The following is a 25329-nucleotide window of genomic DNA, read 5'->3' on the forward strand; positions in this document are numbered from 1 at the left end:
TGAATTCTTCCAGATTCATTTTCAGCTTAGGTTGTGTTCTCAGTTGCCACAACGGCAGAAGAGAGGGATACAACTTTTCTGCGAACTCCCCCCGACATAAAGACTTTGCAAATCTCTCCATCACTGTGTCTTCCCTGTTGTTTCTCTTCCTCTCAGTCTCATGTCATCTCGCCGCAGGGGGAAATGGCTAAAGACGCACACGCGCGCACACACACACACACACCAGAGACGAGCGCCCAGAATTCACGTCGCTATGACAACTCCGCCGAGCTGGGCTCCCCGCGGCGGGATATCGAATGGGATTCCTCTGCTCGTTATTTTCCCAAAAGATCGCTCTTGTTACAATATCTCTCAGAGAAGCGCGGCCATTACTCTGGCAGAGAGATCTGGCACAAAACGATTCGTGGGTGGCGGCTGAAAGGACTCCATAGTTAACAGATGAATACTGTACCTCATGGTTTTTGACTTACCTACACAATGCATACACTAATAGACATACAGAGTGCGTGACGAAGACAAGCTCGAACTCCTCGCAATAATCACAAACTGAACTAACCTGCAGCTTTATGCTAAACCCGTCTGGGGAAAAGATAGTGTCGTGCTGAAACCACTGAGAGTTTAGGTTGTTCCCTGAAATCAAGCACCGGTTTATGGCAACACTATTTATTCTAACTATAGAAAACATGTGAAAAATCAGGTCTTTAACGATTAGTTTTCTATATCTGTCAAGTGACGCGAATGATTGCAACAAACACTGGGTGGGAAATTTGTTCCAGGCTCACGACCGCTCTCAGGTAAATTGCTCTCCTCTCCTTTTTCAGGGTATCAAACACTCCAAAGTTGAGAAGCGTGTCAGGAATATTTGTGCTTCTACCCTGAATGTGTGTGTGTGTGTGTGTGTGTGTGAGAGAGGAAACACAGTGAATCCTCTAATCAAGACACATGGATCTGCAATCAGCGTCTAGCGAGAGACGGCTAATTAAAGTCTGGGCCACTTCTGGGCTGCGCTGTGACACGCTTGCATGTACACATGTGCATGTCATTTTCATTATATTCCCCCAGCGAAGGTAGAACATCTGAATGAGATATCAGCTGTCATTATAAAAACACATCTATTCTCGGTCACGGACAAAAATACACACACAGACACACACACGTCTTTCCCTGACGAGGAAGCTCATAACTATAATTCTAACTCACAAAGGGAACATTGACATCAAATCCATGTCACACCAGAGGCAGATAAAGACTTCCTTTGTCCCCGCTTTACAAATGCTCACAATCAGGTTTATATTCACAGCTATCAGCCTGTGTGCGTTTGGTCTTTGTCGTAAAATTGTAGCCCACTTGTCTCTTACATAGCTCACCGGAGCTCGTCTCTGACCCTGTACCCACTTAAAATGAACTTGTAGATCTTGTACGTTGGAACAAAAGAGTCAAAAAACAAAAAAAAAAGCAAAAGTGACGTGTAAGTAAGTTGCCGAGGAGAAGGAAGAAAATGGAGAAACATGAAGAAGTGCAATGTGGTGAAGCCCCTCGACATATTTAAAAATAATCACTGAGGACCAGCAGCAGCAGTGATTCAAGCTAAAACGTTGTTAGCAGTGAAATGCAAATTTGATGTCTCAAGTGGTATTTACTAAACCAGTTCTCATGCTAATTTAACCAAACACAGAGTAAGACTAACACATTAATTTGCTTGAAAGTCTTCTTTAGTTTCAACACACGGCACAATTTTTAAATAATGACTTTATCCGAATCAGAATTCTAAGTGTGTGGGCTTGACAAAAGGGGACAGGAATGATAAGTGTTTTTGCCATAGTTGGTAATTCTGGGAAACTTTCATATTAGCTTCTTTGCTGAAGGTTAGATAAGAGGATGAAAATAAGCAGCTACTGGCAGGAGTCGCTTATCTTAGCTTAGCTTAGCAGGGAACACAAAGTCAGAATAAAAATGAAATCACAAAAGCACTACAACAGGGTAATTGAAATGTCTTTTTTACTATAATGATTACAAAATCTGTTCTAAATATGGAAGGAGATGCAGAGTTTAACAAAAAAAAGTAAATCATATTGAGAAGAACGTGCAGTTAATGTGACATGTGTTACAGTGTGTAGGTGGGGACAGATGGCGCGTTCCATTTGTACTAAGAAGTCAGATTGTCCGAGTTGCAGGTGGGAATATTCAACTGGAAGTCAGATTTTCTGCTCAGAAAGTCATAAAATCCTCACTACCCCCGAGCTGAGTTACCAAGATGGCCGCTCTCTGTGTGTAAACAGTAATTAGAAGCTCCTGTAATATTCCGTTTATTAGCACTTCTGATTAGTTTTCGTTGCATCAAATCGGTCGTACAGATATTATTTTTCCACATACATATGTTGAAATGAAAGTTTTTCATGTGTTATATGGGAACTACAAGTCCATGTCGCGCTAACAATGGCTAAAAACAATAGCCTGGTATAACCAAAACAGAGCCAAACAACGTACTGTACGCCATATTTTTTTCTCCACATACATTAAACAATTAAAAGAAATTTATCCCTGTACACATAAACGTCTGTTTATCTTACGAAAAATACAATTTTGTGTGCAGGCAATTGAACTCAAGAACTCGAATCTAAAGATTTGACAACACACAAACAGCCAGTCAGCAAGGAGCGCTGCCTTGCAGGACTGTCAGTGTGTTTTCCTCCCAGTCGCTGCCGCCGTCTCTCTCTTCACTCGCACACGCTCCCGAATGCCCACTGGAGTTTGATTGAACAATGTAATTAGTTGTAATTAGCACTCATTAAAATTGTTAAAGTGCTCCCCTGTCATGTCAGGCTGCAGGTGTGTGTCTGTCAAACGCACACATATTCGTACAGACACACGTAAAGCGACGCGCGCGGCCCCAGAAAGACGACAACCGCAACAGCTGTGGCGCCCGAACCTTTGTTTTAAATAAATGCTGACAGCGTTTCTATTTTTTGCACCAAATCACTCACGGCTGCTTATAAAAGATCGATATGATACGTGAGGAAGAAGTGACTTTAATAAAAGCATGTCGCTCCGCCTTGATGATTTTTTTTAGCTACATGTATTTGCAGTGACATGGAACAACACATGAAAAGTGAAAGTCTTCACAGTTCCTACACTGTAATTACGCAGTCTGTATTTTCCTTAACTGTCAAACGGTCTTCTCTCTGAATTGCCTAAAAACGTAATTCATCTTCGCAGGCATAATTATGTTTGCCAGAATTTGAGCATTTGATTTCTGAGGAAGACGGTCCTCTGCATTTGAAGGGTAAAAGCTATTATCAGATCACTGGACACTTTAACCTATATCATGGAATATATTTTATATGTGCAGCAACGTCGGTCAATTATTAAATAAAATGCACAATTAAATGGGAGGGTTAACTAATGAGTTTTCATATGATTTTGGTGCTATTAATGTATTTGTTGGCCTATTTAGCATTTGCCTGTCTGGTCTGGACTGATTTTCAAATACTGATATTTATCAAAATCATTTAAATGGTATTCAAATATAATACAGTGCATATCAACATGCACACCTGTCGCATCGCTTACTATAGCTTAGCATCACCGCTAATTATCTAATGACTGGTTTTCTTCCTGAACCCTGTTACCTTTGGGTTAAATCACTGGTAGCGGGTGGTGGTTGATGGTGAACATGCAGAGCAAACCACTTGAATGAATTAAAAAAAAAAAAAGATATTATATAATTAAACCCAGCTCAGTTTTATCTGGCAATTTAAAAACCTCTCACAAATGCAATGATTTTTATGACAATTTACAACCCTAATAATACTTTTAAATATCCAATTCTAATGGATTAGTGTGCGGCCCTTTCTTAGAAGCTTTGACAAGCAGCCTCGATAAAATCTCCTCTGGAGCGTGTGTGTGGAAGATCAAGAGTGATGTGGAGGGTTTCTTGAGTCAAGCTTTCAGGGTAGAAAACATAGTTCTGCACTTTGCAGAGGTCCGTGTAGCACACATAAGCACTAGGAGTCACACACATGCACAGACAGGTGCTATCTCTCTCTCGCTCGCTCTCTCGCTCTCTCCCGCCCCACGTCTTTCCTTCCCTCTGAGTGGGAAACCTACCACTGCAATCACCATGGCGATCCTTACTCAGATGGATGACTGTTGATTTGAAATGAAGAGGAACGCTGGAGCGCACACACACCAAAAAGACACACGGAGCCCGGTTGCCAGGTTCTTGACAATGTTTAGTGACGATGTTCCCTCTCATTTTAAATCTCAACAAGCCAATTGGATTAAAAAGACACAATTGGAAAGGAGACAAGTGGGCTTCTTCATGAGAGAGAGAGAGAGAGAATGGGCATGATGGATAAACAGCAAATAAACAATGGATCTTTAAGAAGCTGTTTTGGTAGCTAATCTTGCTAATAATAAAGCATAATACTTTAATATTGTAATAATAATGGTACTTGATTCAAGTTAATACTTCTGTAAGTTTTGAGATGAACTGTGACAGTGGTAATACAGAATCTATTATCATTAATCAAAGCAATGTTTCTTAAACTCTGTGCTCTCATGCACATCAGCAGGAAACTAAAGCTTAAGAGGAGCATAACTTTATTTTTCCTTATTTGGTCAGGTCACCAGGCTCTGAGCATCATCAATAGGGTCTAGATCAGGGGTCTTCAACGTTTTTTTCTGATCGAGAGATTAAGTAGGAACCCCCTACCTACTTTATGTGTTCTAAATTAAGACTACTGCAAATTATAAATATACATTATTATTATCATATTATTAGCATTCTGCACTCAAAATTAAGCTATTCAAAGAATACTGTGAAATTTCCCAGTTTGGGAAAAAAGCATCTATCTATCCATCTATCTAATATACAGGTTCAAATAGCATTTTGTTTTTATTATTTCTATTTTTTTGTTCCAAGTGATATAGTGATACATTTTGGCTTCAATAGTTGACTGATGGGAGCGAGCTTCACTGTTAGCTTCTCTTCTGCTGATATTGCAGCGTGCCTCTCGGGGGCACCTGGAGACTGAATGGGATCTCGGCCAATTGCGAGGAACCTGACACTCAGCGTGTAATATGCGGCTTTGTGATTGGCTCAGCAGCAATAGGGGCGGGGCCTACTGTGTACAAAAGGCTTAGATTGACAGGTCTTGGCTAGTGTGACAATGTGTGAAATAGTTTGCTATTCAGGCAGCGTCTGTACCACTGAATGATCTTCTGTCTGTATTTAAAGAAATTTAAATTTGTGTGGGAAAATTAAAATAAAAATTAAAAATTAAAAATATCTAATCAACCAAAGATTTTGCGACTCCCCCCTCTGCAGTACCGAGGCCCACCTAGACCCTCTGTTGAAGACCTGTTAGACGTGTCTAGAGGGAAACCTTGTGGTGAAGATAAAATGTTTTTTACAGGTAAGAGGAGCTTTGTTGTTATGGTTACTGTAAAAAAACACACAGTAAAGTCATATGTTTTGTGAACCCATCCATCCACCCGACCTCCTCCTTCCCAGGACGTTATTACTCTACAGAAATGTGACATTCAGACCTTTCCCATTGGAATATTCAAGACACACTCAAGGCGCACATACAGTGCAGACCTTTACATACGTTTCTAAATCTGCAGTTCAGAGGACATGTGGGCTAACAAGCCTGTGGGGCACCATCCGTGTAATGAGGCTTAGTGTTTGTAGGATTGTATGACAATTCTAGCTAAGGTCACGCATGTGCGAATTTGTGTGGATGTTCATCAGCAGCTATCATAGGCTTGCACTGTTCCTTAGCGTAGTTTCATTTACATTTTAGAACTTTTTCATCCACTGATCTGTGACTGCAGGTTAATTAGCTCATAGGATTTTGGTGTTTTTCTCGTGTGTATACTGACTTTCACAAAGGTTGTTGACAAGTCGCCTTAGTTTACAGTAAGACTGGTGGGTTTACAACACTCACAGACGGTGAGAAACAGTCTGTCACTCACCACACATCTTTGAGAATGAAAGCAAACTTCATAACAATGACAAAAAATAAAAGCAAATTCCCTCAGGTGACTGTTTTTCATTGAGAGTCTTCATAAAAGATGGAGCTGTGGCGGATAAACACACAGTCAGTGCTTGAACACAGTGACTCCCTAAGGATACTCCTTGGTTCTTCAGTATGCTCTGCAGGGAAAATACGACTGACTGAGGCTCGATTTAGTTTAAAGTGAGCACCATCCTCTTTTGGTCAGACAGTCATTAAAATATCAGCAATCTCTCTCTGACGCCTACTCACCCGAGAGCTTTTTCCAAGCGACTCCCCTGCGATCCAACAACCTCTCCCAGAGTACAGTGAGCCTGGCCCAGAAAGTCCTGCAGAGTCAATGAGAGAAAAGTGAGGCCATTAAAAAAACATAAGAAAAACACACTATTCTTCACAACTCACAAACATGAGGCGACAAAAATTGGCCGACTCCCTGATCCCTACGCGGCGCATCCCTACAGGCCCAAAGCCTTTTGATTACCTCCGTGAAACCTCCATTGAAAGATAATATTAGCAAGCAGACTGAGTCCACCCACCAGCCCTCACACCTGCCCCAGCCTGCTCCCTTGCTCACTTTCCTGGTAAATTAAACTGCCATCACATATTGGAGCTTCACAGCTGATGCTGAGAGAAAGGCAAAGAGACGGAGGGGACCGTACAATACATAGGTATGGCAAGTATGTACGTGTCATGGAAAAGACGTCTTTGTTTCCATGACAATGTGGAATTCATCAAATACTGTAAAATGTTAACCTTCACGAAACAAGAAAGGGTACGTCACGTCTATAAGCACACAGCCGGTGTCAGACCCCTCTCCTCTAAACGTATAGAAGCTATTATTTTGTCTTCATTCGTCTGTCGCCGGGGGTGACACCATTTGTCATTATTGGACACTGTGTCTAATATCTGAGTGGAGTATCTCTAAGCAGCACTAACATAATGGATTCTCTTTGCTCCATTGATTAGCCCCTTTTGTTCGTCTTCACTTCCATCTACCCAGTTTAGTATCTGCCAGTCTAGCTGTCTGTTGAATAGATGCAGACATTCACGCCACAAACTATTTGTTTTGGCCTCAATATGTTCTGAAATAACATTCGGAAATGTTTATTTGATATTTTTTCCCTGGTTATGATGTCGAAAGCGTTGCGACAAAGTCACAAATCACCTAGCAACCGCGGATGTTGTCGGCATGAGGTCCATCGGAAAATTGGCTGGGTGCAACTAATGGCTAAATATATAACAGCATGGGCTAGAAAAAGATTTAATGTGAAAAATACAGCTGCGTGGGTGTAACTCCATTCAGTAATGTTACAGAAAAATCAACTGTTTGGTAGATAAGACTGAGACCCACAGCGGAGGAGGAGAAGAAGCGTGATGCACGTAGTTCAAAAATAATTGTCAGTTTTAAGGAGAATAAACTGAATACATGTCAACGCTAATGTCTTTTTACAAGTTTACTCTGCAGATGATCTGGAACCTTTAACCAGTTTTGTTATGAACAGATTTGCTGCTACGCTACCAAAAGACTAAAGGTCAATTCACACACAAAAAAAAAAGCTTTTTGGTGCTTTGAGTCTATGTTCATACTCTGGCAGAGTTAGCGGTTTCAATCAGACAAATATCCAGCCACTCATTGTTTGCCAGCTCTTCAAAGTAAGTGTCAACCTCAAAGATTTCCATTTCAATGAATGTTAAGTGACTCACCAAATCAGGTAACACAATTGTGACTAATCCAGTGACCCAGTGATTGATGTGAAAGGCCCATTAGGAACCGGGTGGCTTTGTAGGAACTGCAGCGAAGAATCACAAACCACTCACAGTTATTGATGCCTGATCCATCAAAAGCACTCCGTTGACTTCTCATGTTCAATGTGGATCCCAATAGAAGCCATGCTAAGTGCTCTGGGAGTCTCACAATTCTTTTGTCATAAATCTAAGCATTGGACACCTTTACAATCAACGTGGTTTCTGCACAAAATAAAAGGCCACCCAGTTATTACGTTTTATTCTCGGTAGAGCTCTGGTTAACAAAGCAGATTTGGGACCATTAAGTTATAGGTACCTAGAACCTAGGAACCTGGGAAGCGAGGTTCTAAATCCTCCCAGACTGCTTCCATTGCACCTTGTATGGCGGCCCACTGCTTCAAGTTTGCTCACTTGGATGGTTTAAATGTACAAAAGAATTTCAATCTCAAATCTGATGCCAATGTTCTGCATTCAGTAGAGATTTAGATTTCAATGAAAAACACAACTACCAATCCTGTAGCACGAGAGGATAAGTAAAAAGGATTATGGAGATCACGATAATTCAAAAAGATTCCTCATGCCTACACACACTTTCACAGATTTAACAGTGTAACACGCTGCACAGTGGCCATGAGTGGAGGACCGACCAACGGAAAAACCAACATAAAAACCCACACTTAGAGCCGGGTTCCCAGGATGGCTCCTCATGTTTAAGTAAATGTTAGCTACATGTCTTCATTACAGTGATCCATCTTTCTCTCAGCAGGTGAAAGCACACAGCTGGAATCCGCTTTTCCATATGATCATTCATTAGGAAAATCGCAGCTGTTTAGCGTCGACTGCGCCGTGTTTTGGAAATAAGAAGCCAAAACATACCGCTTTAGTTATAATTCTGAAATAATTCATTTTGAGTGGGGTTTATATTTACTATTCGATATGAAGAAATGCGGTTGTAGAGGTTATAAAAGTTTTTAATTATACACCTTAATGAGCTGTTGATGAATGGATATCGTTCCAGATTGTAATGAGGCTTTCACAGAAAGTAAGTGAGTCCCTTACTACGTCCCTGCTAATGAAGTAAAGAGCTAAAAAACATCTGGCAGAGGAATTTTTCATATCATTACAACCCAAAACCAGCCTACTATCTTAACAGAAAAGCATTTTGGAATAAATAAACCTTCAATTAATTTTCAGCATCGACTTAAAACATATTCAGAATAGATGGACTCGTGTTGACCTATTCATCTTCATACCACGGTGCATGTTGGTGTATCTCATAAACAGGACAGACCGTGTGTTTGTGTGTTTTATCTCACCCTCACTCTTCCCCTCTATATTGCACACTCGTTCTCACTCAGTTCCCTCAGTTCCCAGGTGTGCCCGCAGACTACCATTCCCATGCTAAAACACCGTCTAATGGGTAGGCACTCTGGCTTCACCCCTCCTCCCCCCTTGAGATCCGCTTCCAGGCCGCTCAGATAGTATGCAGCCGTGTCTCTTCTTTTATGAGATTATTGATTTCAGACAACTAGCAAAGGAGAGCAAATATACAGCGAGGGAGGGAAACGGGAGATGAGAGAAGGGTGAGAGAACAAGGGTATCGCATAAGGAATAGGATAAAAAATGTGACAGAATACAATCTTGAGGGTGGAAGACAAGAAAAACAAAACAGATAAGGGCAGGACAAGAAGAATGGACTGCGTCAAGAGAGACATCAAAGTGACATAAAATGAGGAGGGAAACATCCTTAAGGGAAATAGCAACAGAGTGCTTTTTTGGAGACAGTGAGTGTTTCTCATTGTAGTACTTATCTTCATCCATCAAATGCCAGCAGCGCATTTGGCGCCTTTCATTTGCTACATTAAATCTGCAAATATAAAATCTGAAATCTGCGTCAGTATCGCCAACGTCATCTGCGCTACTTAACATTTGCCTAACTCATTATTGATGGTGATTGGAGCGAAAAACACAGGCACACTGGCCAGGATGCTGCCCGCACTCACAAAGTCTGAGAGGACATACGTGAACGCCATGAACAAGTGGCTGGAATAGTTTAGAAAAACATCTGTGCAGAGTATAGGCTGGAAGTGCCAAGGTCAAAATGTAAAATACCTCTGAGGGTAGTGGAGAAAGGCTGGAGAAAGAGTGTGAGATGTATTGATCCCGAGTGAAAGCAACAGTAAGAAGGAATATGAAAGTCTACCAAGGGCTAAACAAAAAGCATGTGGAAGGTGGAAGCAACAGTGGTCTCTGTTAGCAGGAGCTGCTGGAGTGGCTATATATATATATATATGAAATCTCTGTCCAAAGAGTGCAGTACTAGGAACTTTACATGAGATAATGTAGCGAGGTTTTAAAAATTTCTTTCACTTATGAATTTGTTGTTAATTGATCACTGATTCACTGCTGTCGAGAGGATTTGGACTGTTCCTCTGCCAGCCTCAGTGTGCCGAGAGTCGTACTTTGGCTGCCAGCCAGGACTGGCTTATCATGACACAGTGGAATGGGCTTCATCTTTAGTGAAATATTTCCAAATAGATTAGATTAGATTAAACGCTACTAATTTGCTGCAATGACCCACTGGGCTCCTCACCTGTCCTCTCAGTGGCGTCCATGTTGCAATTGTCCCGTGATAAATGACTAGTCGACATGAAGCTTAAAGCGTCACGTCGACAGAGTGAATGGACTAGTCTGTACAACCCCTGGAACAGCTAAGACGCAGCACAGAGGTAGTTACGAAATATTTATGTGGTTGTTACTTTGATATGCACCACCACTTCAACATTCTTGCAGAATAAGCACATCCTCAAGACAACAGCAATGGGATGTTCCTTCCAAATGTCCAAATGATGCAGAGGCAGCTGCCAATCCACACAATGGAAAAGAAAGATTTATCAGAGAAGGCCACCTTCTTCCATTTGTCCATGTCCATTGAAGAATTAGAACCTGGAGAGGGGTCATCATAGGCACCTTGACTGGTCTGAGCCTAAGCAACCCCATACAAAACCAACTGCACATTTGGACCTAGGACATTTCTATGAGATCCAACCAGAACTGTTTTTTTTTAGCAGTGTGACTTACAGTAGCTCGTCAGTTGGATTGGATCACATGGTTTTCAGTGAACCATAGAAGGACCTTGCCAAGTCACCGTTTTTCCTTCAAACAATTGTTATGACCCAGTTGTCTCATCACAATTTGGCTCTTTGGTCAAAGTCCCTCAAATGCTCTCACTTCTCCATTTTTTGTCGTTAAGGACACGCCAAACACAGGCAGTTGTAAAAATGAAGAAAGAAAAGGTAAATTCCTGAAATTAATAATGAAATGAAAACACTGTGGGCTTTAATGACACATTAAATTAAGTTGTTTTCATCTTTTAAGGAGTTTTGAGGTTTTTGTTGTTCTTTCCAATAATCAACATCAGGTTCCATTTGGTTGTGACCCTTTGTGGTCACATTTCTGTGTATCTAGTCATGTGTTATGTGTGTAAACAGGTTGGGCCAGACACAAAAGTATGAGCACTGATAAGGAAGCCTGGAGTGTGTCGCCTTGAGGCAAAGCAACAGAGGCAATCTGCAGCTCTGCTTAGACGCAGGCTGGGACAGAAAAGTCAAGTGAGTGGGACTTAAAATTAGTTTCTTCACAGACATACACATTTATTTATACACAGGTGCTGCATATAAATGAGAAGCCAGCCAGAAAAGAGGATGGAAATGACAGCTGTATAAAACTGATATCCATTTTCTTTCCCATGCTTTTTCTATTGTTTTCTGTGGCCTTCTATGATTTGTATTGTTGCTGTGACTTCCTTGTATTGGACAGTTCGGGTGAATGTTATCTGTTGCCACAGAAACCACCTGTGCAAACACATCTCAGATATCACCAGAAAGCCGATTTCAGGAAGACTGGTGTGTATAAACAAGGTAAGAGTCAGACCATGGTGGGGTGAAGCTCACTGAATGTATCAAAGTTAACAACTTAAAGGTCCCATATTGTACATTTTTTTTAACAAAAAAATAAGGGTGTCAGAGGTCCCACATCATTGTTTTAATAAGTGTATTACCCCAAATTCAGCCTTGGTCCTGACTTTTAGCCAGTCAAAAAGTCGCTCCAGAGAGCTCTGCTGAGAACAGGCTGTTTCTGTGTCTGTACCTTTAAATGCTAATGAGCTGTGTGTGTCCACGCCTATTTCACGCCCCTCTCCATGTGGCTTTATCATCCGCTAATGGTTACGGTGGATTTATGACCATGGCTGTCATTCAACCATATCAGTTTGAACATATCAGTTTTGAGGGAGTGGTAATTTCCCCGCACAAAGTCAATAAGGGAAAAATCTAGCATTCGCCTGTTTGAGCACACATTTGCTAAAAAGTGGCGCAAGCAAGTGGGGGAAGTGACAGAATTTTTTCACTTATCGAGCCTCATACACAGTCTATGGACTTAGAAAACCTTTATAAATTTAATTTTGTATAATATGGGACCATTAAACATCAATTTCTTCATCCAACTCTTAAAGTGCAAGTTAATGTGTCGAGTACGGTTGTAACCACAATTTTTCTGATATACTGACACCTTAAAAAAATACAGTACACGTGCTAAATAAATGAAAAATAAAACCAGGTAAAAGCTGCCTCGTTGAACTATAATCCCCATGATGCAGCAGGCAGGTAACAGCTATAATTGCTTGCCAACAAGGACCAAGTTACCACATTGTTGTTTCTAATTACCGTTACCGTAATCACTGCTATCAATGGACAAAAGCAGGGTGGACGTATTAAATTTCTAAGCCAACAACAGGGAATGTGCAGTTGCAGCAGATGATAAACACACTCATTGTCGTGGCCAAATTACTGTTATGTGGCTGAAACGAGGCTAATGGGAGGTAATGGCGAGGACAGCAATCACAATCACAAAACACTCACGTGAGAGAATGGGCAAAAGGGACAAAAATAAACGTGAACTTTTCCGCTTCAAACAAAAACACAGGAGGAGCACTCACGTGTTTCGACAGGTTGGCGCTCTTGGAGTCAACGTCGTACCTAAAGAAAAATAGGAGAGTGAGTGCATTAGAGAGTGATGGAAGGCGGCAGGAGCTCAGCTGGGAACACAAAAGGGATTACAGAGAGAGTAAATTAGTAATGGGGCCAAGCAGCTTGTCACCAAAGATCTCACCAGAGGCTCTGGGTATTTCACATCCCAGCGATGCGGGTTCACTGGCATACTCCATTAAACTGACACTAAATGGACTAATTGGTAGTCAAGAGAATGAGCCAAACAGACAGCGAGAAATATTGCGTTATTAAGTCTTCTTTTGCGTTTTTAACTCTGCTCATGTTGTTTTTTTTTTTTTTTATGTCTCGGTTGCAACTGCAGGCCTCTCATACATATACAATATTTGCAGAGTGAAGAATTTGTCCAGCTACTACCCCTCCAGTTCTAAAGAACGAGAAGCAATCAGACGAGCCATTCACTCAGCAATTTGAGGTCATTTCACAGCTCAGGTCATTTCAGCCACCACTAAAAATGGATTGCCCTTTGCTGGGTAACACTTTGGGGGAGAGATGAGGGGCAATTTAGCTACTTTGCAAGAACGTTCGGGACGACGTGCAGCACATCCTGGGTGTATTAGGATGTCTAAAATAATCTGAATCCACACCGCAACCGAATGTTTAAAATGATTAAATGGAGTCATTTTATATCATCAGCGACTATCTCAGCCTGGTGTAACATTTTTAATGTCTGCAGCAACTGGAAACACTATACAGGCTTTCACCACGTGTAATAGAAACGCTTCAACAACAACTGTAGAAGAAGTTTGAATTTAAAAAAGTATTTTAAAGTTATCCATCAATAAATTAATAAGGCAATGGTGGCTGAGTTTAATGCTGCCATCAAATAAATGTAAATTTGTAGGCTCTTGGTTTTGAGATGGGAACTTGTGTCCATGAAATCCTTCCATAAGTAAACTGAGGCTTGCTTTCTTAACAAGCTGCGGGGTAACTTTATGCAGGAAGGCATAATGAGAAGAGGCTGGGAGAAACGTCAACTTTCGAGGACAATTCTATACAACTCGGCTATTTGTGAAAACGCATCGCAGCTCGTGAACTCTGAGCATTTAAGCAACGCCACAAGAAAGGACCGTTCACAACTGCACGTGAAGGCACTGCTGTTGAGAAAACTGTGATGTTTGCATCACCGAGAACTGGGAGTCTGGGACAACGTCAAAATCAAGAGTAGCTCAAAATGGCCCAAAACGCCCTGGGCTCAAGAGGAATAAAGACCAAGTACGGAAGAGGAAAAAAAGTGAGTTCTGACTTTAAACTGACTTTAGACTTTAATCATAGAATTCTGACTTTAATCTCTGAGAAAAAGGTCAGAACTCACTATTTTTTTCTCACAGTGGCCCTAATCCTCTTCCGTAACCAAGTGACTTGTTTAACTACAATAAAAATTCTGGTGACTTGTAGTATTAAACCAAACACGTGCTACAATTATCTACTGGTGTTGTCAAATCCACCAGGACTGAAACCTTCCACAGCTACACTTTTTGTGTACGTACGTGTTTCAAATGTCGTGTAAATGTAGAAGAGCTGGCATAAGCAGTAGAATTAAAAACTCCTACATTACCGGAGAAGCCTACTTGCTTGCAGCTCTATTAAACACAGTGCAGGCCACGCTGTAGTACTTATTTCATAACTTCTGCTCTGTTTTCATACAGGTCCCAGCTTCGAGGGGGCCCGAGGGAAACATTTCATCTGCTATCATCTGTTATGCTCCGCGGGCCGTCTACAGCTGTTGATGAGAGCCACAGCAAACTAGTGCCACATACACACACAAGCAGACACATTCACAGACAAAGGCACACGCGGCATATCATTCCAACAACACAAACTCACAGAAAGGCTGGAGCTCTGCGTTGTTCATCAGAAGCTCAGATCCATTCAGAAAACCACTCAAGAAGCACAGAGTCAGGCATTCATTCATTTATAGTCACCTTAACTGACGAGCAGGCATCGAGGCAAAGCGCGCACACACACACGTCCCTACATTTCCTGAGCATAACAAATAAGGATGTCAAGTAGAAGGTGTGCGCAGCCATGTGCGTTTCTGGCTTTACATAAAAGCTTTTATACTTTTTTATTGTCAAGTACGCTTCAGCTTCCAGACAAGTGCTATTTATAACAGTAACAGCCACTGGAGGTGATTCATACAAAAACCAACAGGCAAAAGCCAAGAAGTCGTTTCAATTCAGTGAAAGGCAGTTAAATCACTGAACCGAAACACAAATCCAATCATTTGCCTTATTTGTGCATTAACGTTCATGTTTTCTTCTTCTTTTTTAACGCATCAATTTTTGTTCCGATCGTGACGCGGCGCGAGTTCACGAGTGCGGCGGGCAGAGTAGATATTAAAGGTTAAATGCTTCTCTTTCCCTGAAGGAAATCTGTCTAATCCTATATCCCACCCACCATCCGACAGAACCTGCGGTTGTTATGGCTACCCGTTAAACCCCGCACATAGCCGCGGACGCACGCACGCAGGAGCACAGCGCCGCCGTGGTCACTCGCAGTGTGTGGCAACCCAGACACAAGAAGCAGACATCAGTTTCGCTCATGTCTTGGGCTGACCGCCACGTGACCCCGTTACACTTCCCTTGTCCGTACGTGTATGTACCGTGACTGTGAGTAGCCAAAGATGCTGGAGCGCTCTCTACGACACGTGTGCACGGACTGGGATACTACCTGCACAAAAAGAGACGACGCACCAGTCGCAAATTATCTCCGCTACCCCCAAGAAAGTGACACAAGAACCTAATATTTCCTAGTAAGATGTGAAACATTATTATTTACTTAACATATTGCACACGTCTTCTAATTTCCCTAGAAACAAGGATTATGATGCATTAATATTCAGAGATACGAAGCATCAAACAGACCTGGAGCAAATCTAAAATAGAGATACCAAAGCCTCCGTGTGCAAATATAGGAATGCAACCACCCACACACACACACACACTATTTTTTTCTGCACCCCTCCTTCTCCGCAGACGAACACATCCACGTTGACACACTAGCTCCTCTCCGTAGAGTCTAACTTTCGGATCCCAGCTGGTTTGGCGCAGTGGCTCCCTGGTTCATAGATTATAATATAATTAATCTCCATCTAATAAAATAAAGCCACTGAAATCCCTCCTTAATTCAACGGGAAATGCGACGTGAGAGCGAAGTGAGAAAGAGAATCCCCTCACCTAGACGGTCGGCTTAATAAGGAGCAGCTGGCTCGTACCAATAGAGAGAATAGTGTTGATGGCAACGTATGATGATGTAGCCATTGGTAAAAATACAAAAAAATAAAAAAATGTATGGGCGTGGACTATTAACTCCTGAGAGCCCTAAACATTTAAGTTAATTTATATAATGTTTTACTTCTTTTACATTGTGGATAATTTGGAGGATCTACTTGTAATTACAGCTACACAGGCCAATTCAGCAATCTGCCGGAAAGTATCAGCAGTAAAAATAAAACTCAACCAATGCCAACGCTGCTTTGAAAGCTGCTCTTGGCAAATATAGAAAAATTACATCAGTGTTCAGAGAGGTTCTTTAATAAACACTGTTTTGTACGTTTAAATGTCAAAGAAGAATGTACTAAGATAAAGAAACCGCACAGATTTTGTCTCTTTTTTGGTCCAATCTTCTCATCCTACCTGTAAGAAACAAAGTTCTTATTCTTGCATTTTTTATAATGGGTTAATTGACAGGTGGTATGACTGAATGTTAATTAAGCAACTCTTGTATTCTACAATCTACTTAACCTTCTCTCATCTATGTAAATTGGGAGTAATTTAGAACCATAAAGTAGGAGACAGTTGTGTAAATGAAAGCAATTAAATAAAATCTAGAATAAAAATACTTTCAGAACATAACATAATTACTGATGTTAAAGGTAATTATGTGAAATTTAGTCACACCCTATTCCCCAGAGTTGGATAAGTGAGAAAAACTGTTTTTAAATCGGGCCAGACGTAGTGCAGCTGTTAGCTTAGCATAGTCGCTGTAATGTAGTGTTGCCAATTAGCCAGTCGTTCCCAAAAGTGACAAATAAACTCAAGAATTTTCCCCCAACTTCCGTCAACACACCAGCGTGACTGGTTTTCAGGTGCTGGCTTTGCCGGAAATTTAATTACTTATTGTTACCTGTACATTCACATCGAGTACAAATGTCATTGCAATTAAGACAAAGGTGTTGCCTTGGGCAGATATAGACTTGGGACTATATTCCAGCAAAGCACCACTGCCAGACGCAAAGAAACCACGCAGCATCTGAAAACCAGGCACGCAGAAAAATTCTTGAGTTTAGTCATCACTTTTGCGAACGACTGGCTAATTGCGTGGTTTCTTTGTGTCGGCAGTGGTGCTTTCCCGGATCATAACCCCAAGTCTATATTTCCCAGAGGCAACGCCTTCGTGTTAATTGCACTGACATTTGTACTCGATGTGAATGTACAGGTAACAATAAGTAATTACGAAAATTCCAGCACAGCCAGCACCTAAAAACCAGTCACGCACCTATGCTAAGCTAAAGCTAACAGCTGCGCTGCTGGATTAGGACAGTGCTTGGACTGATTTAAAAACGCTTTGTCTCACTTATTCACCTCTGGACAAATTCACATTTCAGGAAGAGATGCTTTCTAAAAGAAAAGGCCTTTAACCTTGAGTGACTGAAAGCAAAATATTAACATGAGACACGCAGCACAGGTGTAGATGTTACTCACAAGTCAAATCTGAGGTTCTGCCGCTCTTCAAAGAAGTAGTCCAAAATGAATTTCCGCACAAAGTCTGGGTTTAGCGTGTTGTCAATCACCTCCGTTCTCCCAAACTAGACCAAAAAAAAAAAGAGAGAGAGATAAGACGCCAGTAAGAACAGTGCTTACAGAAAACTCGAGGTAGCCCATTTTGAAACGCAGCATATTTGCTGGATAATGTTTGACACTGCACAGTCTTCTATCTATTGCTGCTTCTGCCTCTCACCGGTTGCGCTTTAAAGCTTTAACCTTCCACAAGTCACAGCTTTTACAAGCCCTCCGCGAAGTTTGACTCATGCAAATATCTAAACACCTGCAGTTTTTTTCCTCAGGAGACACATCAGGAGGGAGGCTGGTTACAGAAGATTATGTACAGCTTTAGAGTAATGAATGCAGAGCAGCTGAAGTATCAAGTCAATAGGGGTCAGGTAGGTCCCGGTTTGGCATTTAACTTAGCCTCTTAATAACGCATGCAGACGACGGGCTATTCAGAACTATGAATATCCGGGAATGACTGGGGCTGTAAGATTTGAACCCACATTTGCATGCATGAATATTCATTGTAGAGGAACACACTGGTGATGGCGGTCCAGTCTCACATGAGTGCTTTCAGGCAAGTTGTCCACGGTTGTTTCTATTCAAACTAGAAGAGGGCTGTTAATTAAAGAGTCGAGGTATATCATAATTAAGATAGACTTCCTTAACCTGTTGCGTACGTTTATCATGAACACGCACAATAAGTCTTCAGTCTACAACATAATTGTAGTAGTGGTTGTGTGTGTGTGTGTGTGTGTGTGTGTGTGTGAAACAAGCAATAATTCAACTTAACTGGAAGCTTAAATTAACTGGTCGATGTACCTGATTAGAATTTTAGTCTGTCCTCAACTTTTGTCCAGACATATGAGCAGATATTCATGTTTTTTAGAAAAATGTTTCTACAACTATTGGACACATTTCCATTGATTTTTTTTTTATATCATTCCATTGTTCAAACTAACCATATTTAGACAAAAGTCTTATGCTGTGTTCATAAAACAAGGGACAAGCTACATTTCTGTTGAGTTTCAGTTGTTCAAGTGTCGCCTCTAATATAATAAGGACTCTTTCTGAAACTGTTACCCATAAAGTTGGCATAATTTGGTTTTTCAGATGCATTATATATTATTTATATGGTTATACACTCACCGGCCACTTTATTAGGTACCCCTTGCTAGTAAAAGGTTTGATCCCCTTTTGCCTTCAGCAATGCCTTAATTCTTCATTGCATACTTTCAACAAGGTGGTGGAAACATTCCTCAGAGATTTTGTTCCGTATTGACATGATCACACATCACACATTTGCTGCAGGGCCCCAAGTGCACCAAAAAATACCCCTCACACCTTTACACCACCAGCCTGAACTGCTGATACAAGGCAGGATGGATCCATGCTTTCATGTTGTTGTTTACGCCAAATTATGACCCTGCCATCTGAATGTCGCAGCCGAAATTGAGACTCGTCAGACCAGGCAACATTTTTCCAATCTTCTATTGTCCAGTTTGGTGTGAACTGTTGTCTGCCTGAAGTGACACCCGGTGTGGTTTTCTGCTGCTGTAGCCCATCTTCTTCAAGGTTGGACATGTTGTGCGTTCAGAGATGGTATTCTGCATTCCTTGCTTGTAACGAGTGGTGATTTGAATTACTGATGCCTTTCTGTCATCTCTAACCAGTCTACCCATTCTCCTCTGACCTCTCACATCAACAAGGCATTTTCGTCCACACAACTGCCGCTCACTGGATATTTTCTCTTTTTCGGACCATTCTCTGTAAACCCTAGATGATTGTGTGTGAAAATCCCAGTAGATCAGCAGTTTCTGAAATGCTCAACCCATCTAGCACCAACAACTATACTACATTTAAAGTCACTTAAATCCCCTTTCTTCCCCATTCTGATGCTCACTTTGAACTTCAGCGAGTTGTCTTGATCACCTCTACATGCCTAAATGCATTGAACTGCAGCCATGTGATTGGCTGATTAGCTATTTGTGTTAAGAAGCAATTGATCAGGTGTACCTAATAAAGTGGCCAGTGAGTGTATGTTGGAAGAAACTGATCAATAAAGTTTTGAGAAGATATTACACTTTATCGATTGGGAACAAATGACATTTCATGCATGAGAAGAGGTAAAAAGTACTTATTTTCCCCCCAACCTTATGGGCAACCGTGTTCCTTCTATTCCTTTCTGTTTCATTACATATTCATAGTACAAAACATTCGCTCTTAAATTTTATCCATTTGTATGGAACCAGTCAAACTTAGGACGGCTTATTGGGCGCCATGACACTGACTGGTGATGCACACACTCACCTCTCTCCACTCCTTGTTGCCCATGCCTTGTGTGTAGAGAACGCAAACTGTAAAGAACAGAGACAGAATGAAATCATCAATAATTAACTACACATGCTCACACTCCTACAAACTATCTTATTTGTTTGCTAATAAGCTCCATGAGACACCAGCTAAATAAATAAACGACTAACTCAAATGTCATGGTATTTCATGGATCCATTAAAACACGACTAATAAGCTATAAATACGTGAATTAGACGTAACAAAACAACATCAAAGCGCCCGAATAGTTTTATTCATGAAGCCCAAATGTAAGTATTAGATTTCCCGTCTTCAGACGGTGAAAGAAATCATTTTAGGCCATTATGCAATTTCCCGAAACAAGACCGATCTCTAAAAGGCAATTTACTTCGCTCACTCTTCATATAATTCGTTTCTAGAGGCCTTTGATGTTCCTTTCAGATAAGTGACAGTGGGGTATGTCAACACATGACGCAGACATATTAAATATCGCTTTTGCACCCGTCAGGCACAGGCGGGACATATTTTGGAGAACAGAGAGTTAAACCAATAACAGATAGAAAATCTTGGATTTGACTTTTCCCTACTTGTACCGGGGAGCCTCCGATTTCTTTTTGGTTCACCGCTCTTTAGATTTTGAAGGTATTTTTACCACCAAGTGTCATATCGGAGGTATCTCTATATTCCCAGCCACTTCAATATTCTCTTTTTTCTCCCTCCTTTACCTCCCTGCTCTTTTCTCCTGTCAGGCTGGTTCAGATCAGGAGACCGAAGCCGCCGTGCTCAGCGCAATCACGAGTGCTACTCAGCATTAAAGCAAGCCCAAATGTATGGTTGAAGCTCGGGCTTCTTCCTCCTCCACCTAATCACTGTCATCATCATTACCCTGAGTCATTTTTATCCCATGCTACCGTCAACGTGCTGACATACTGTGTTTGTGCAGACCGGGAGTGTGTGTTGCTGAGTCATTACAGAGCACCGAAAGTCGTCCTGATATCATGACTCCGCTGTCACACATACCTCAAGATGACAAATGTGATCTGTGATAACAACAAGGGTTTTTTTTTAGAGATGAATCCTAACCTTGATCTTGCTGCATCCTCACTCCCCATGCACACACACACACAGTCATGTGGACACAGACGAGAAAAAAGTGGACAAAGTGATAACGAAGGCCAGCTCCATCCTGGGCTGTCCTCTAGGCTCGGGGCAGTTGGCAGGTGAGAGGAGGATGTTCAACAAACTGTCAAACATCCCGAACAACTCCCTCCCGCCTCTGCCGGAGACCTCAGGGACCTCATGTAGCTCCTTTATTCAGAGACTGCTGCAACCACTGTGCAAGACGGAGCGCTTCCGGAGGTCCTTTGTCACTGCCGCGGTCAGACTCTTCAGCGTCAGCATTTGTTAGCACTGCCGCTGAGCTTCCTCCACAAGTAAAGGACACGGACATCCTCTGGACAAAACATCCGTCTGTATGTCTCAGGAAATGTACTTATTTATGATTCCATTCTGTATTTGTTTCCTTGAGAGCAAAGTTCCTGCTGGAGAATATTGTTATTCAGCCTACAACACTTTTGTTTTTCCGCTTAACTTTGATCGGTTTTCCACCAAACTGAAGTTAGTACGTTTGGTACAGCGACTATTTCTGTAACCTCAAAATATTTGCTCTTATGTCGTTTTTTTCTCTCACCTTATTCTGTTGTTTTATCTGACTTATGCATTCGCAGTGTGTTGCCATGTCGCTGTAATAGCTAAATTTCTCAGTATATTGTATTGTATCATATTGCATTATACTTTGTACTTCATACTATTGTGTCTTTTGTATCGTTTGTATCATATTGTACCATACTGTACCTCATTTATCATATTATATGTATTGTAACTTGTCTAATCGTATCATATTGTAACATATCATATCTTGTTTTATCGTATCGTAACATATTGTATCTTGTCTTATCGTATCATATTGTAACATATCTTATGTTGTCTTCTTGTATCATATTGTACAATACTGTATCTCATTTTATCATACTATATGTATATACGTATTGTAACTTGTCTTATTGTATCATATTGGAACATATCGTAACTTGTCTTATCGTATCATATCGTATCTTGTCTTATTGTATCATATTATGTCATTTTATCACATTATATGTATATACGTATTGTAACTTGTCTCATCATATTATATTGTAACGTATCGTATCTTATTTTATCGTATGTTTTATCTTATCTATCTTACGTACAAACAAATTAGGCTTCAGTAGTTTCTGTTGTTTCATACATTCTTGACATTTCCCAAAGATATTTGGCACATATACAGTAATAGCTGAGCTTCAGAAGAACTCATTGTAGCGCCCTACATCCATGCTAGTGGACCCGGATAGTTGTTGCTGCGGTGGATACCGTCACATCACAGTGAATGAATGGAGATGACGTGCAGGTGAGGTCGCGGAGAATTAAAAGTTCTGGCATTGTAAGAAGTGATTTTAAGTTAAAATGATACTGTGACATTTTCAGGATTCCATATATCAGCATATTTAACTGATTAGCTAGGAGAGCAGACGTGACTGATTGTAATGGCAGTTTACTAATAACCACCACTAATCAAGAATGTATTTTCTATCTCAGAATAAATCTTCCGTTGTCCAAGTTATCTGTTGTTTACTATTCCTGTAACACTAGCACTTATCGTGTTTATCAGCTCAGCTGTCCATCTCACCAGTAGAAAAAGATCAACAGTAAACACAAAATAATGCCTTTAATCTGAAGAAGGTGGATAGCTTAGTGCATGGCTAACAGACTAAAAGCTAACAGTATTTAGCCTAATTAACACGGTCCAAGTTGATTTAGAGCTGTTCGATTGAGTGCTGATGGAAGTAGTTAGGGCAACACCTGTCAAGTAATGGCATTAAGGTTAAAATATGATCTTCGTCTAAAAGCACATAATCAGCAACACTCATTCTTTCTCAGAGTTAGATGAGTGAATCAACATCATTCTCACACAACACATATTCTGTCAATGTAAAAGGTTTCCAACCCTCAGAGAGAACAGTAGTAGAAGAGGGTAGAAAATGGTATATACTTATATAATAAAATTGTTCAGATATTATATATATATATACAAACTCAGCCCTGATAACTGTGTAGTTTGTTCACTGTGAATCAAAGCTAAGATTGTAAAATTGTATCGGTTTGTTCAGGCACCACGTTCAGTGGACTTAATTTGAGTTTGTTGCTAGTCCAATCTATGTGTAAGCAACCGTCACGTCAGTAGAAAGTAGCATGCCGTGCATCACAGGATGAGCCGACGATGATGCACCAGGTCACAAGTGAAGCGACTGTTAAAAGATTCAGTCGGTGATAAAGCTGATTCAGTACATTAAGTTCACCAAGATTCATTGATAAAGGTTGGACATGTGCTAAACAGCTCGAGCAGTCTAACAAGATTGAGTCAGTCCTCAGAGAGTCAAGTCTTAAATAAGTGAGGTCTGTTGTTTTGAGCGTACAGTTTGGACATACAGGAGAGCAGTACTGATCTCCATGAATAACAAATAGGTGCATTTTACGCAATGTTGAACCATTCCTTCGACTTACTGCTCTAGCACCGACAGTATTATCATATTGATTTTAATTGTGGGAGAGCGGCCACTGATTCTGTGAATCTACAGAGACAAAGTTCTTAGCTGACCTAATGCATTAGTCAGACTGCCTCGAGCCAAGCCAACACACTCAGTGAAAAAATAAACACATAAGGATTGACTCACGACTGCACACAGCAGAAGAAAAGACCTTCATTCAATCGCTAATTAATCTCTCGCTGCCTTATGGTGTACGTATTCCCCTTATTTTACCCTCGTGTTATCCGTTACTTTTTCTTCACTTTTTCTCACAAACAATCACACACTGAAACAAACACGCTCGCTCGTCCTGGGCGACAGACAGACAAAGAGGCGGTGGCTCTTACTTGGGTCTGATTTGGAGAAGGTGTCTCTGTCCAGCAGGTTTCTGTGGAGACACAAAAAAGAAAAAGAAAAAACGCTTAGAGAGACAATTACCTCGGTCAGGAGTGAAAACATTTGTCATTTAAATGGAGCCACTAATGGCTTTTAACACATTAACTATGTATGTACTCTGCTGGCTGTGACTGGGCACGTTATCGCCGCGCTGCGTTGGAAGAGGTGTAGAAATATAAATAATATCCTGTATTCCCCACAGCATTGACCGCTATACTGAAGCAGAGCTCGTGTTCGTGATTAATATTTCACGTTAAACTCAGACGATCGACTCCTCATCCCATGAAAAGACCAAGATAACAGCTGTTATCTGTGTGATTCAAACCTGTTCTGTAAAGTAAACAGTTCACATGGGCAGCTTGTTGTCAACACATCGCTCATCTTTGAGCTTAAGGGTTTTGCGTGAACTAAATAAAATGATAAGAGAACATATACCGTAATTGTGTCCACATTAATCACAACAAAACTTAACTGACAAAAGAGTTCTGCCTGGGGTTGAGTATCAAATCTGCCTGAAATATGACAGAAGAAGAAGAAAAAAGCAGGAAGTCAAAGCTTACTGACTACACTGAATCTGTTCAACAGAAGACGATGTCTTAGTTTACTTGTTCAAACACCTAAACGTTTTGCTACTTCCATGTTTTGCGCATTTTACATTACCAGTCTCAATCAGATTGAAATTCCCTCTATCAGATCAGCCTGTTCTAACCGAGCTGGTTTCATAAAGGGGAGTGACGCACACGGTTCATTGTTATGAGAACGTAGATAACCAGTAGCCTCTTTTATATCTTAAACCCACCATCCTGCTACCATAAATATTCACCAGGGCGACAAATGTGTATTAATCCGCATCTGAAAATAGTCTCCAACAGATGGACCACTACTACTCCTGCTTCAGTAAGGCTACATATACTAGGAACAACCACAGCTCGGAAAAGATCAAGTTATACGGCCAAGTAAAATCTGAACTCACTTTTGAGGATTTTGGTTTTTATGGTTCCTCATTTCATGCTTGGAAAACGCAAGGTGTAAGCTGCCATTCTCTGGTACCGCGCAGTCCTTCGTCTCAGAGTTTCAGCCAAGATGATGGTTATTACAATCATGAAGAATTTATGTTCCCCCGAAACAGTAGGCAGAGTAGCGTCGGAGAAAATTAAACGGACCGTGATGAAAGTGGCATGAGAGCTTATCATTAATCCTCATTTTGGAATAATGAGATGAAGGACAGTGGTGAAGATAGCACCTAGCGGTCTGGAGAGAAAAGGAGAAGGGAAGGAGATTGCCAACTTGTCAGTGAGGTTAAATTTGCAAGCACTGACCTCTAGAAGAATTAAAATCTTTCAAATTGCTCTTTTTTATTTATATATCTTAATAAGCCGATGTGAAGAGCCCC

General features: G+C 41.0%; 1 protein-coding gene across 1 annotated transcript in view; it reads right to left on the reverse strand.

Moving 5' to 3' along the window:
- The window catches only part of LOC125000115 (copine-8), a 95576-nt gene that overhangs the window by 46126 nt on the left and 24121 nt on the right, over nucleotides 1-25329 (reverse strand). The window contains exons 2-6 of the mRNA XM_047575487.1: nucleotides 23888-23928; nucleotides 19915-19961; nucleotides 17539-17642; nucleotides 12763-12802; nucleotides 6273-6349 (exon numbers count right to left, since the gene is read on the reverse strand). Of these exons, the coding sequence (XP_047431443.1) occupies nucleotides 6273-6349; nucleotides 12763-12802; nucleotides 17539-17642; nucleotides 19915-19961; nucleotides 23888-23928 (309 nt within the window). The remainder of the gene's footprint in view (nucleotides 1-6272; nucleotides 6350-12762; nucleotides 12803-17538; nucleotides 17643-19914; nucleotides 19962-23887; nucleotides 23929-25329) is intronic.

Source organism: Mugil cephalus, chromosome 22, assembly GCF_022458985.1.
Source record: "Mugil cephalus isolate CIBA_MC_2020 chromosome 22, CIBA_Mcephalus_1.1, whole genome shotgun sequence".
Classification (NCBI taxonomy): Eukaryota; Metazoa; Chordata; class Actinopteri; order Mugiliformes; family Mugilidae; genus Mugil; species Mugil cephalus.